The 15,594-nt window shown below is 45.7% G+C and overlaps 1 protein-coding gene across 1 annotated transcript in view; it reads right to left on the bottom strand.

The window, feature by feature from the left end:
• Positions 1–276: 276 nt before the first annotated feature.
• Positions 277–15,594, bottom strand: part of LOC141093965 (uncharacterized) — a 115,265-nt gene continuing 99,947 nt past the window's right edge. The window contains 6 exon segments of the mRNA XM_073579638.1: positions 277–2,361; positions 6,537–6,627; positions 6,826–6,923; positions 7,007–7,130; positions 7,214–7,393; positions 7,523–7,643. Of these exon segments, the coding sequence (XP_073435739.1) occupies positions 1,250–2,361; positions 6,537–6,627; positions 6,826–6,923; positions 7,007–7,130; positions 7,214–7,393; positions 7,523–7,643 (1,726 nt within the window). The 3' untranslated portion in view covers positions 277–1,249.

Below are 15,594 nucleotides of genomic sequence, written 5' to 3'. Positions count from 1 at the left end.
TGTCAGGTTATTCTTACCAATCCTAGCACGGTCTCTGCAGCCCCCAGCTTCTCCACGATCTCCCCTCCTTCCTTCAGCGCATATTCATGAGTTTTAATGAGCGGTACCACGTGACCGCTGAAGGCAGGAAGATCGCGGAGAAGCTGGGGGCTGAAGAGACAGCGCCAGGACGGGCAAGTATAGCGATACTCACCTGTCCTGTGTCCATGGCTGCTTGCTGCTGTCTGGCATGTCATCTGTCAGTGACGTTCAGACAGCAGAGGGCACGGTGACGTGGTTAGTGCGCGCTGCGCCCCCTGCAGTCTGAACGTCACTGACAGATGACGTGCCAGACAGCAGCAAGCAGACATGGACGCAGGACAGGTGAATATCTCAGGTGCCAGCAGTGACACCGGCACCTGGCCCCAGCGACGGAGAGGCGAGTATGTCATTTTTTTTATTTTAAATGCAGCAGCAGCGGCAGCACATGGGGCCATAATCTATGGAGCGTCTTATGGGGGCATAATCTATGGAGCATCTTATGGGGCATAATCTATGGAGCATTTTATGGGGGCATAATCTATGGAACATCTTATGGGGCCATAACCTTTATGGAGCAGCATATGGGGCATATTATTCTATGAAGCATCTTATGGGGCCATTATTAACCTTTGTGCAGCATTATATGGGGTGTATTTTGTATGGAGCACTTTATGGGGCCATCATGAACTGTATGGAGCATTATATGGGGCTCCTGATTCAATATGGATATTCAAAAACATTTAACCTACTGATGTCTCAATTAATTTTACTTTTATTGGTATCTATTTTTATTTTTTAAATTCACCAGTAGCTGCTGCATTTTCCATTGTAGGCTTATACTCGAGTCAATAAGTTTTCCCAGTTTTTTGTGGCAAAATTAGGGGGGTCGGCTTATACTCGAGTATATAAAAGACAAACTAAATGAAGATAATAATAACAAAGAATTTGTGTTTGCAATCATTTTCAGGAAGAAACTGAGTATTATCTGACAAAATTGCAGGGATGTCAATACTTTTGGCCACAACTGTATGTCAATTTTTTTTTAGTCTGATAGGTTACAGTGGCTTTTATAGCATGTCACTCTCTGAAAAACAGCAGCGTTTCAGAGTCAAACATGCCTAACTGAAATCATACAGTCAGTGTCTGATACCTAATGCTCATGGATCGAGCGGAATATACGTTGTGAGATTCCCTTTAAGAATAGATTTATTGGTAAAAAAAAAATGTCTTATATTTTGGGCATTAGAACGATTTTTCCCCTGTGTGAGTTTTTTTGATGTCTAAGAAGATCTGACTTTTGGCTAAAACATTTTCCACATTCTGAACACGGAAATGGCTTCACCCCTGTGTGAACCCACTGATGTCTAATGAGATGTGATTTATTATTAAAAGTTTTCCCACATTCTGAACATGAGAATGGCATTGATCCTGTATGAACATTGTGATGTTTAACAAGAGATGATTTATCAGTAAAAAGTGCCCCACATTCTAAGCATGAAAATGGCTTCACCCCTGTGTGAACCCACTGATGCCTATCAACATTTGATTTATTAGTAAAAGTTTTTCCACATTCTAAGCATGAATACGGCTTGGCTCCTGTGTGAGTTCTCTGATGTTTAACAAGACCTGATATCTGTCTAAAACATTTTCCACATTCTGAACATGAAAATGACATTGCTCCTGTATGAACATTTTGATGTTTAGCAAGAGATGATTTATCAGTAAAAAGTCCCCCACATTCTGAACAAGAGTATGGTTTAACTCCTGTGTGAACCCACTGATGTCTAACAAGACTTGCTCTCTTGTTATAAAGTTTCCCACATTCTGAACATGAAAAAGGCGTTGAGCCTGTGTGAATTCTCTGATGCGTAACAAGGCACCATTTTTGGTTAAAACATTTTCCACATTCTGAACATGAAAATGGCTTCTCCCCTGTGTGAATTCTCTTATGTTTAAAGAGATCAGATTTCTCTCTAAAACATTTCCCACATTCTTCACAAGAGAATGGCTTCTCCCCTGTGTGAATTTTCTCATGTTTAACAAGCTTTGATTTCCATTCAAAACATTTTCCACATTGCGAACAAGAAAATGGTTTCTCTCCAACATCAGAACTTTGTTTCAGGAAATCTCTTCGGTGATGTTTATTTTTCTTAACTTTCTGCGAAGACTCAGAAGATAGGACCTGTTTAAGAGGATTAGATGATAGATCTTTGCTGTGAAGGGCTATATTTGGGATTATAACATGCTCTTCGTATGGTTCTTGTGTGATACCATAATCGTCTGCTTTATAATCTAAAGATATCCAATGTCCCTCCGATCTCCAGCTCCAGGTAAAGTCACCTGCCAAGAATAAAAACAACTTTCTAATTTTTGAATAAAAATCAACTAAAATTCATAGTGATATTTTAAAACATTTATACTTAAAACTTTTCATAAAAATTACAAGGCATGTAGCAAAAATTACTTTGTAGTTAAAACAATAATTTGGAGCAACAATCTAGCAGTAGACTTCAAAACAAGCAGCAAAAGATTATGCCAGGCCATCTGTTACTTGAAACCAACATCTTCATAGGTTCACGTTTCAGTGTTGCCTGTCATCAGTCATTTCTAATTAACCCTTTAACACCCAATGACGTGCAGTGTCCGCCATTGGGTGCCTCTGCCTGTTTGATCTGATCAGCTGTCATGTGCCCTCAACAGCCGCAGGTGGAATCACGATCCACCAGCGGCTGTTAACATGTTAAATGCCACTGCAATCTCTGACAGTGGCATTTAATATCCATGTGCCAGAAGTGTCTCGCAAACCACGCCCATTGGCACCCATGGGTTGAGATGACAACCCGGGGTCTGTCTGCAGGAGACCCCTGTGGTTGTCATCGCTGGATTGCTATGAGCGCCGGCCAATGGTCAGCACTCAAAGCAAGTGAGCATTTCTGCTGCACAGAGCAGAGATGAAGCCCTGCTCTTTGAAGCTCAAGCGATCAGATGATCAAAGCTTCATGTCTCCCATGGAGACTATTAAAGTTAGAGTAACATGAATAAAAAAAAAAGAAAGAAAAAAAAAAAAGAAAGTTAAAATCACCCCCCATTCAAAATAAAATAATACCCAAGCAAATACGGGTAGAACATACAAACTCCTTGCAGATGTTGTCTTTTGTGGGATTTGAACCCAGGACCCTAGCTAACCACTAAACAACCGTGCTGCCTATATCTTGGGTAAACAGTGAATAAACTCTGAGCTGCTGTACTGAGCACCAATTGTCTGTTTGGTGGATAACACAGAACGCGGATTACCGATTTGAAATACATGAGCATAGCGAAACTCATTCTGAAAGTAGTGATCCATACTCACAGACGCATCCAGTAGAGCAGTTCTAACTAATTTAAACATTTTTGGGATTCATTCGACGTCAGTGAGGACCAAGAAAATAAACAGACAGGTGATACTCCACTGAAGAAATGAAGATCTCATTTATTTATACTCATAATGAATATAGGTGTTTCTTACTATTATTTAACGTTCCTCACCTCAATCTTGAGCTATGATAAATTAATGGATAAACGATCTGTAGGAAGATTGATCTTATACAAGCTGTTATGAATGGGTCACCGAGGAGGATAGCAGGCCAGGCTAAGCCACAGAAAACCAGACAGGTTGGTAACTAAGCGGATGCAGACCCCTGATCCTGTCCACACAACTAGCAGTAGCCGTGGAGCGTACCTACGATGATCCTAGACGCCTCGGCACAGCCGGAGAGCTAACTAAGCCTAAAGCAAGAAAGGGGAAATCTAAACTGCCCCGGAGCAGACCCCAAAGGAATAGATAGCCCCCAAACATATATTGTCGGTGAGACAAGATGAAAACACAAACGCAGGGAGAAAAATAGACTGAGCAAACGATGGGGCCCACACTGACTAGACAGGGCAGGAAAGGAAAAACAATGTCTGCAATCACGCAAAAAACCCTTCAAAAAGTTCAAAACGTCTGATGCACAAAACACTTAAGTCGCACGACTACTCCCCCCACTACATCAGCACTCTGGCATATTCTGAAAGCAAAGCAAAAAGACCAATATAAAAGGGGACAAAACAAACTGGCACATGCAGTAACATATGGCCGTGATTCAGCACAGCCCCAGCCGGAGCTAGCTGACCCACACAAAGCAGAGATAAACAAACCAAGATCAAATGCAAACAGAATAGCAAATGAACCACTTAGCTGAACATGCAGGGAAAGAGCAGGAGACATCAGACCTCAGGAGGCACAGGAAGAAAATCACCAGCACGGATAGAGGGAGTCAGCTGTCTTAAATCCCAATCAGAAACCCCAGATCTCCAATCTTCTTCCTCATTATCAGGTGGCAAGTGTTATGAATGAGTCACCGTAGGAGGCAAGAACAGAAATACTAGCTAAGTCCAGAAAACCAGAGAAGTTGGCAGCTATCGGATTGCAGACCCCTGAACCTAACAACAACTAGCAGTAGCCGTGGGGGGTTCCTACGGTGCCTTAAACCCCTCGATCACAGCCGGAGAACTACATAGCCAAAAGACAGAAAGGGAAATCTAAACTGCCCCAGAGCAGACCCCAAAGCAATAGGCAGCCCCCAACATATAATGACGGTGAAGCAAGATGAAAAAACACACAGATAGAAAGATAGGCTGAGCAAACGATGGGGCCCAAGCTAACTAAACAGGACAGAACAGAAAAGCTGCTGTCTGCAATCCGCCAAAACCCTCTCAAAAACAAGAGCCAACAGACTGATAAGGAAAAAAGCCCTGAAGACGCTAGGCTTCACAAAGACTATATCAGCACTCAGGTATTATCTGAAGACAGAGCAAAAAGGAATTCAGCTCACCCAGCAGGGAAAGGCAGAAATCCAGAAAAACAAGGCAAAACAAAACCAAAACACAAATGCAAAAAGTAGAACAGAAAACTTCGCTTTTGAGGAGCAGGAATCAGACTGGTCTCCAAGAATCCCTCAGAGTAATCACCCGCAAGGCAGAAGGGCATCGGCTGCCTTATATCCAGTCAGCAATCCCAGTCACCCAGTCATCATCATTCTGCTCAGGTGCTTTGTAATCAGCCTCACTACCTTCCTTCACCAGAAGAGGGAGTTCATCAGACCTCAATGGTGAAGGGGAAAATGAACTCACAACAGGCAAGCCTCTCTCAATCAGATCAGCTCCACTACCTCCAGTAACCACCAGAGGGAGCCCAGAAAGAGAACTCTCAATCTGACCAGCTCCACTATCTTCAGTAATCACCAGAGGGAAGCCAGAGAGAGAATTCACAACAACAAGCCTAGATAGGTCCACCAGGGTCTTCTAAATTGTTATCTTGTTTCTATCGAGCCATCAGGTTGCTGATCTTCCTCTACGCCTTATTTCTTCTATTCTTCTGACCATGATGTCCTTCTCCAGTGATTGGGCACATCATACAAAGAGCAAACTAGGCAAGTCATAGCTTGGTGATCCTTGCTTCGAATGACATGTCTGACTTGATTTGTTCAAAGATTAATTTGGTTGTTCTTCTTGCCATCCATGGCATTGATAACATCCTACTTCAGCACTAGATTTCGAGGATGTCGATTCTTCTTCTGCCTTGTTACTTTGTTGTTCAGGTTCGTATCCATATGTTACTACAGAAAAATAAAAACAGACTATGTACGAACCCTGTCTTCATCACCAGTAAAATGTTCCTTGATTTGAAGTCCTTGTCCAGTGACTTCATTGGGGATTTACCAGTAGCGATTCTTCTATTGTCTTCCAGTGTAGTCGTTGCATCTCGAGTAATCATTGATCCAAGTAGCTTGAAGTCCTTTACAACTTCCAGTTCATCGTCGTCCATCTCAAATGTGTCCCGGTCATGCCTGGCAGTAATCAATATCTTCGTCTTCTTTGTGTGGAGTAATAGTACCATTTTCGAGCTTTCCATCTTGACACTCCATAATAAGTCTTTCATTCCATCTACACTTGTTGCTATCAATGTTAAGATTGTTGATGATTCATCCAGCAATTTTGATTCCTTCGTTTTTGGCAAGCCGATGTTTCTTACACGGTATAGCAAATAACAGAATACATAGCGGCATAATAATTAAGGACATTTCCTGCATCCACCCAGGGTTAGTCACACCCTTCAGAAAGTTTTTGCTTCAGTAAATTCAGAGAATTACCACACCGTATGAGATTTGGCCGGCCTGAAAACATTAGCCACGTCCTTACTGTAACACTATTCATATGGCAAAAGTGATACACAGTATGAAGGCGCTGCCACAAGCCTCTCGTCTCATAACTTACAAGGAAAAATATAAAATTCTAGCATGAAGAAAGGTTAATATTCAGTAGAGCCTGGATTTATGACCTTATTACACAAGTTCTTCATGGTATTTACTGGTAAACTCAGACCAGAAAAGTTCAGCTAAAGTTTCCAATATTTCTTTGCATTATTAGATTTAAAACTTGCCAATAGAACAGTATCCACAGAGGCCTTATACAGTTTAATGGTTACTACTCACCTGGGTAGTCATATGTAGGAATCTCCTCTTTACACTGCTCATCACCCCTCACATATGTCTCTGTAGTATTAATATGGGTCAGGTCTTCACCCTGAAACAAATATTGTAAAAATCACAGACAGATGGAGAAGTCACATCTATGATCAGCTCTAATCCTGCCATCTCCACCGCTCTCATTACACAAGTATAAAACATATAACACTGGTGGAAAAAACAAGACTGAGCACAAGACCTTCACAGCCGTCTACACATCATAGGGGAGATCTCATGACACCTTCTCTCCATCTACCTGATGATCCTGAGGAGCATTGGGATCTTCTTGTTTACAGTCCTGTGGAATAAAAGGCCGTAGACATGTGTCTGGTGTTGTCCTCTTACTGGATAGATCTGGAGGAAACACATACAGGGACTGAATTCATTCTTTACATACAGATAATTATAGGCCGTGTGTATTTAGTCCTGTCTATTACCTGGTGATGTGAGGGGCTGGGGAACCTCCATCATGACGTCCTTGTACAGATCTTTGTGTCCTTCTAAATACTCCCACTCCTCCATGGAGAAATAGACGGAGACATCCTGACACCGTATAGGAACCTGACACATACAATGATACCGTCATCCCCCGAATCCCTTCATAGTGTTACTGTATAATGTCCCAGCATTCCCAGCAGTGTCACCTCTCCAGTCAGCAGCTCAATCATCTTGTAGGTGAGTTCTAGGATCTTCTGATCATTGATGTCCTCATGTATCAGGGGGTAAGGTGGAGGCCCTGTGATTGGGCTCAGGGGTCTTCCCCATCCCTCAGACACAGGGTCCTGACAGCGCTCACTAGAGGTCTTCTTCACTACTGTGTAATCCTGGTTATGGAGAGACACATTAATAAATCTCACTACAGACATTTCCAGAGTCTTCACCTCTCCAGTTCTGTCCATCTGTTATTCCCATAGATAAGAATGATGTAATGTGACATCATCAGAATCTCTCACCTCTCCAGTAAGCCGGAAGAGGATCTCTAGGGTGAGGTGTAATATCCTCTCCGCCATCTTGTCTCTGTTCCTATCCATCCTTGTCAAGTCAGGAAAATTATATAAATCAATTATTTGTATCCTATATTGGAGGAATTTGAATGAAAAAGCCAAGGTAAAACATACAACAAACAAAATACCATGTAAAATATGCAACTACTGGAGTTGTGATGCCAAAATTCAACAATCAGATAGAGAAACGTTTGTCCTGTCAGTTGTGATCACAGCAGTAATAAATTCATAATTTTGGAAATATTTAACAATATAAAGAACATTACACTCAGTACAAAACAGCAAATAAAGTATAAGCATTCATTTGTATACATCTCGTTATACCGTAATAATTTCAGGAAAAACAAGATTATTTCCACCTGCTACAATGTTTCAATGTGTCCAAGAAAAAAAAACCTCTTCTCATCGATTCGGTAATTCACAATTCAGGCCAAACTTCCTTTAATTCATAGAACGTGGATTCTACATTGACTCCTGACAAAGCCAGAAAGTGAAACCAGTTTGACAAGATCATAAAAGCTTGTCCCCTACATTGAGTATTATGTATGCTATTAGTTTTTTTCAATATGAGTGTTTTGGGGGCCACTAATGATACTTGTTCTCCTTTTTTTTTTCAGTACTGAAAAAAAAAGCTTTAAAAAAACAAAATAAAACAAAACCAGGCAAGGTTGTACCCAGAAGGGTGGTGTGGGTCCTTTAGTGTTTAATGTCTGGTGGGACAAAAAAGAAAAGGATATTTATAATAATTTGATTTTCCAGAACCCATAGCGTCCAAAAATAGATATAAACGTTGGACTTAGACAAAGGTTTGACAAGATGAAGAAGAAAAGAGTCTGTAATCAGACGAGACGCCAGCGGTAAGTTACTCGATATACATATTTATTCTGTAAAGAGGTATGTTTACATGGACCGACCGGCGGCACTAAATGACCATTAACGATCGGCAGTCATTTACTGTGATCTGCCTGTTTAAACATGCTATTAAATGATGCGCACTGAGCATTTGAAAGTTCCATATATACACAACATTTCTTTATTACTAGTGTACAGTTATTAGTAGAAAGACTACATTATACAACTCCCAACGGTGAGTATAGAATGCAACTTCTCTTGGTATTACCATGTTATAATTCCAACTAAGATTATAGACTGAGGTTTTTATTAATTTTACCATCTTACTAACACCATCAAGGAGAAAAGCAAGTGTCATGTCGGACGCTGTTCACACCACAGCATCCGGCAGGCAGAGGTAGTTCCACCTCCAGCCACTATAGCCTCGGTGGCGCCGGCCTGATCTTCAGGCTCTCGGGGGTTAATCCTGCTGGAGACCAGGTTGGATGGTTAGTCACGCCCACGGTCTTTAAATAGTCATGCTGGCCTATGGGCGTCGCCGATTATAGCTTGTGTTTCATACCAAGTGGTTCCGGTCTGGAGTGGAGGTGTTCAAGAGAGAGAGATTCATATCTGGTGTCGTATGATCCGTCGTTATCCTTTCTCCTTCCCATATTTGTGTTTAGTTGTGCCCTGTTCACATTACTGTTTATTCCTGTGTGTGTGCGGCGCAGTGCAGTTTAAGTTCTCCCTGTCTGTCATTATTTGTGTGGGAGCTTTGGTGGTGTGACTTCTCACTGGGTGGAGGGTGGAGGGTTAAGTGCAGGGCTGAGCAGGAGATAAGGAAAGGTCGGAGGCTCAGGCATTTGCACCTTCAGCAAAAACCCTGGGTTGAGGGTCAGACAGGGTTTCCCCTAGTAAAGGGACACCACAGGGGCCCCGGGTATTTCAGCCTTAGTTGAACTAAGCCCCCGTGACATTATAATCGGCCCACATTTTTTCAGGAGTCCATGGATCCATTAGATTCCATAACCCACCAGTTGGCGGCGCTGTCCATACAGGTCTCCGAGTTGAATGGGGCAGTTCAGCAGCAGGGCCTGGTAGTAGCAAAGGTGCAAACGGCATCTGCAGGTATCGGTGCAGAGCCGAAGTTTCCGCTGCCAGAACGATTTTCAGGCGATCGCAGCAAATTTGTCGTATTTCGGGAGGCCTGCAAATTATACTTCCGCATGCGGCCAATATCCTCAGGTAATGAGGCCCAGCGAGTAGGGCTGGTGTTGTCATTACTGAGTGGTGACCCCCAAGCATGGGCATTTTCCTTACCAGCTGACTCTGCTACATTTCATTCGGTCGATAATGTTTTTTCTGCCCTCGGGCTCATTTACGATGACCCTGACCGACTGGCTCTAGCGGAATCTAAAATCCGCGCCCTCCGCCAGGGGGAGCGCTTGGCAGAAGACTATTGTTCGGAATTTCGCCGCTGGGCTGTAGACACACAGTGGAATGACCCAGCACTGCGGAGCCAGTTTATTCATGGGGTATCAGGGAGGGTGAAACAAGCCCTCCTGATGTATGAGACTCCGGCATCATTGGAGTCTGCCATGAGTTTGGTGATACGTATTGATCGCCGTTTTCGTCAGGGGGCACAGGAGACGCTACCTCTGGGGGAAAACAGAGGTGCAGGTGTGGTTGAAGTAGATGAGTCCCCTGAACCTATGCAGATTGCTGGCGTGGCACAGGTTCAGCCTCGCGCTCCGGAAGTCCGGAGCATGTTTTTACTGTGGTAAAGGTGGTCATTATGTTAACGTTTGCCCGGTACTACCTAAGAGGGTCACACCGGCGGAAAACTGTTAAGCTCAGAGGGTATGGAGGAGACCCAACTGAGCGTATGCATATCCTCCATGATGGTATCTCAATGTATGCTCCCTGCCAAGGTTATTGTCGCCGGCAGAGAGCTACCTATATCAGTGTTTGTGGATAGCGGTTCCGCTACCAATCTCATAGATGAGGAGTTTGCACACACCGCCGGGTTTAAGATTGAAAAACTTCCTCACCCCATACAGGTGGTGACCATTAATGCTGTTCCCCTCCCTCAAGGGGAGATTACTGAGTTTGTGGCAGAGGTGAAACTCCACATTGGGGTCCTACATTCTGAGTCGGTTACATGTAGGGTCCTCCGTAATCTCCCAGCTCAAATGGTCCTGGGTTTTCCATGGCTGTCCAGGCACAACCCGGTAATTGATTGGAAAACTCAGGACATAGTACAATGGAGTGGTTTCTGCCAAGACAATTGCTTGGCCACATGTGTGTCCGCCGTGACGCCCAGCCTGCCGGAGGCTTTGCAGGATTTCGCGGATGTTTTCTCTGAGAAGGGTTGCTCAGAACTGCCTCCACATAGAGCCTATGACTGTGCTATTAGGTTAAAACCCGGGGCCAAATTACCTAAGGCCAGGATGTTTAATATTTCTGGTCCTGAGAGACAAGCTCTGAAAGACTACATCGCGGAGAGTCTGAGCAAAGGTCACATCCGGCCTTCGTCCTCGCCTGTAGCCGCGGGGTTTTTCTTCATTAAGAAGAAAGATGGGGGGTTACGCCCGTGTCTGGATTTCCGAGAGTTAAACCAGATTACTATCCGTGATCCCTACCCAATGCCGTTGATCCCGGATTTGTTCAACCAGGTAGCGGGGGCAAAATGGTTTTCCAAGCTGGACCTCAGGGGGGCGTATAACCTCATAAGGGTCCGTCAGGGGGATGAGTGGAAGACGGCGTTTAACACTCCTGAGGGTCATTTTGAGAGTCTGGTTATGCCGTTTGGGTTGACCACCGCGCCTGCCGTTTTCCAACATTTTATTAATGATGTCTTTGCTCATGTCCTGGGGAGATTTGTGATTGTATACCTGGATGATATCCTCATTTATTCTAGCGATCGGGACACTCATTTGCAGCATGTTAGGCAGGTGTTACAGTTGCTCCGGGAGAACCAGCTCTATGCTAAGCTGGAAAAATGTTTATTTTTTGTCCAGGAGTTGCCCTTTTTGGGATATATTGTGTCCGCAGCTGGTTTTAAAATGGACACCGCTAAGGTGCAAGCGGTGTTGCAATGGGAGAGGCCGGAGAGTCTGAAAGCACTCCAGCGGTTCCTTGGGTTTGCGAATTATTATAGGAAATTTATAAAACACTTTTCGACTGTCGCCAAACCGCTCACGGACATGACAAAAAAGGGTGCCGATCTGGCGAACTGGCCTGAGGTGGCTATACGTGCATTTGAGCGTTTGAAGAATAGTTTTGCTTCAGCCCCCATTCTGGTGCAACCAGACGTGTCTAAACCTTTTGTGGTAGAGGTTGATGCGTCGGAGGTGGGAGTGGGGGCAGTACTGTCTCAAGGCTCGTCCTTGAGCGAGATGCATCCATGCGCCTACTTCTCCAAGAAGTTGTCGCCGGCCGAACGGAATTATGATATCGGCAACAGGGAGTTGTTGGCCATCAAACTGGCTTTTGAGGAATGGCGACACTTCTTGGAGGGGGCGGCTCACCAGGTCACAGTTATCACCGACCATAAGAATCTGCTCTACCTGGAGTCGGCCAAGCGTCTGTCTCCTAGGCAGGCTCGCTGGGCATTGTTTTTTACTCGTTTCAATTTTCTTGTGACGTACCGTCCCGGGGCTAAAAACACCAAGGCGGATGCTTTGTCTAGGTGTTTTCCGGGGGGAGAACCTCGGGAAGAGCCGGTACCCATCCTCCAGAAAGGGGTAGTGGTCTCGGCTCTCACGACTGAGGTAGAGGCGGAGATTGCCGAGGCCCAAGAGGAGGTACCACCAGGACTTCCCGCCAACAAATCATTTGTACCCCTGCATCTTCGGCCTAAGGTGTTGAAGGAACACCACGATTCGGTACTGGCTGGTCACCCAGGGGTGAAGGGCACCTTAGAGCTGGTATCGCGTCGTTTCTGGTGGCCCAAAATCCGGCAGGACGTGGTCTCGTACGTGGCAGCTTGCATCACGTGCGCTAGGGCTAAGTCACCCCGAACCCGTCCTGCTGGCACGCTACAGCCTCTGGGGGTACCCAATAGGCCATGGACAGAAATCTCCATGGATTTTATCACTGACTTGCCAGCCTCGGCAGGGAACACGGTCATCCTGGTGGTGGTTGACCGTTTTTCAAAGATGGCGCATTTTGTGGCGTTGTCCTCTTTGCCCAATGCTAAGACGTTGGCTCAGGTATTTGTGAAGGAGGTGGTCAGACTCCACGGAGTACCGTCTGACATAGTATCTGATAGGGGTACGCAATTTGTGGCGAGGTTTTGGAAAGCTTTTTGCTCAAGGTTGGGGATCAAGTTGTCACATTCATCGGCGTTTCATCCACAGTCTAATGGACAAACTGAGCGCATGAACCAAAATCTAGAACAGTATTTACGATGCTTTGTGTCCGACAACCAGGAGGAGTGGTCTACTTTCCTTCCTCTGGCCGAATTCGCATTAAATAATCACCGCCAAGAGTCATCAGGAGAGTCTCCATTCTTTTGTGTGTACGGTCAACATCCTCAGTTTTGTACCTTACGTCAGGGTGACTCCGGGTGTGTCCCGGAGGAGGATCAGCTAGGAGCCCAATTGTCATCAGTCTGGAGGCGGGTGAAACAGCGTTTGTTGAGCATGAGTGCCAGGTACAAACGGGTGGCTGACAGTAGACGCGTGCCAGGTCCGGACCTGTGTGTGGGTGAATGGGTGTGGTTAGCTACGAAGAACATAAAACTCAAAATCCCTTCTTTAAAACTGGGTCCAAGGTTTATTGGGCCTTTTAGGATTTCTGCCATCATTAACCCAGTGGCTTATCGGTTGGAACTTCCCGCAGTGTACAAGATACACAACGTGTTTCACAGGGCTTTATTGAAAAAGGTGGTAGGCTCTGTGGACACAACGCCGATGCCACCTCCAGTCATGGTGGATGGCGAGTTAGAGTTCGAGGTCGCCAAGGTAGTGGACTCTCGAGTAGTACGCCGTACTCTTCAGTATTTGGTGCACTGGCGGGGGTATGGTCCAGAGGAGAGGTCTTGGGTTCCAGCCTCAGACATACATGCGGATCGGCTGGTCAGTTCTTTTCACCGTCGTCATCCGGACAAGCCGGGTCCTAGGAGTCTTGAGGGCCCTGGGGTCCCTCGTAGAAGACGGGGTACTGTCATGTCGGACGCTGTTCACACCACAGCATCCGGCAGGCAGAGGTAGTTCCACCTCCAGCCACTATAGCCTCGGTGGCGCCGGCCTGATCTTCAGGCTCTCGGGGGTTAATCCTGCTGGAGACCAGGTTGGATGGTTAGTCACGCCCACGGTCTTTAAATAGTCATGCTGGCCTATGGGCGTCGCCGATTATAGCTTGTGTTTCATACCAAGTGGTTCCGGTCTGGAGTGGAGGTGTTCAAGAGAGAGAGATTCATATCTGGTGTCGTATGATCCGTCGTTATCCTTTCTCCTTCCCATATTTGTGTTTAGTTGTGCCCTGTTCACATTACTGTTTATTCCTGTGTGTGTGCGGCGCAGTGCAGTTTAAGTTCTCCCTGTCTGTCATTATTTGTGTGGGAGCTTTGGTGGTGTGACTTCTCACTGGGTGGAGGGTGGAGGGTTAAGTGCAGGGCTGAGCAGGAGATAAGGAAAGGTCGGAGGCTCAGGCATTTGCACCTTCAGCAAAAACCCTGGGTTGAGGGTCAGACAGGGTTTCCCCTAGTAAAGGGACACCACAGGGGCCCCGGGTATTTCAGCCTTAGTTGAACTAAGCCCCCGTGACAGCAAGATAGTAAAACCAGTACAATCTGAAGGCCGGGGTCAGACTTGCGAGTGTGATGCGAGAAACTCACATCAATACCCGACACTGCCGCCGGCACTCGGACCGACGTGTGCAGCTGCATAGCAATACATGTAGCTGCACACTCCGGTCCTGAGTGCCGGTGGCAGTGCCGGGTATTGATGCGAGTTTCTCGCTTCATGCTCGCAAGTGTAACCCCGGCCTAAATCTCCAACTAAGAGTATAGAATGAGGCTGTACTTCTCTCACCAAACTTTATACAGATTTGTACATTACAGAACTCAGACTAGGCGTACTGACATCTAAAAGTGTAGTAAAAGATACATAAAGGTCTAATATTATAAACATAATAGCCTAAGACAAAAGGTACAATCAAGTTTAGAACAATATGTTTACCAAGCAAAGGACAAAATAGTAAGAGAAACAATCTACCTACAAGTTCCACGTTATAAGAAACAACTGGAAACCCTGGAACTCAAACTAGGGCTTGGAACGAAAGTCCAGACATACCAAAAGTATCCAGAATTCAACTGTCACGGTCACTGTGTGTCTGGACGCAGATGATACCGCAAGGCGAACCCATAACACACGTGACCCTGGATACAGCGCCTCCAGTGGCGAATTTAAGTAATAAGGGGGACCTGGGAAACATTAACAATGGTGGGCCCTGCGATAGGGAATGGGGACGTGGAGACCTCCTAAGCTCCCCTGAGCCAGCGTCCCTGCACTCCTTACGTTCCCTATACAGGCTCCGCACCTGTCGCCGCACGCGAACCTTAAACCCTAACTCGCCCTGACCCTAAACCCTCACTAGGGAATTGGGTGGTGCGGAGACTAATCCCACCACTGCACTAGAGACACATATGAGGGAAAGAGACAATACAGGGGGACACCACTTAGCTTTATGCTCTGTGCTTATGCTCCTGCAACAGAGCCCTCCACCTGCGTGCGTCTTCTCCTCCACCCGGATCCTTCACCATAACAGGATCCTTCACCATAGTGCAGCCTTGGGGCAGAGTCCACCACCAGTTGCTGCTGCTTAGTAACAGAGTCCCAAAGATGAGTTCAGCTTCTGCCACGAAGTCAAGCATGCTTGAGTCCAGCTCAGCAGCCAAGTCCCACATGGTGAGTGCTACTCTCCATAGTCGCCACTCCACCAGTCCATGCAGACACTTCCTGCCGACACCATCACTGCGACTCCTCCACGCCATGCCAGCAATTCCTGCAGACACCATCACTGACACACGTCCCCCCTGGCTAAGCTGCACAGGACTCCTCCTCAGCTCCATCCTTCCACCAGGCTCTCACCAACTCAGAATCAATCAATGAATGAATATCACCAGCCGTGATTGCACACCCTGAGACTCATTTATAGAGCCCCACACCTGATTCATAATT

The sequence above is a fragment of the Dendrobates tinctorius genome, unplaced genomic scaffold, assembly GCF_039654945.1.
Source record: "Dendrobates tinctorius isolate UK_male_01 unplaced genomic scaffold, ASM3965494v1 ptg000063l, whole genome shotgun sequence".
In the NCBI taxonomy this organism is placed as follows: domain Eukaryota; kingdom Metazoa; phylum Chordata; class Amphibia; order Anura; family Dendrobatidae; genus Dendrobates; species Dendrobates tinctorius.
Note: the sequence above shows the minus strand (reverse complement) of the source record. Positions and strands in the feature narration are given on the sequence as shown.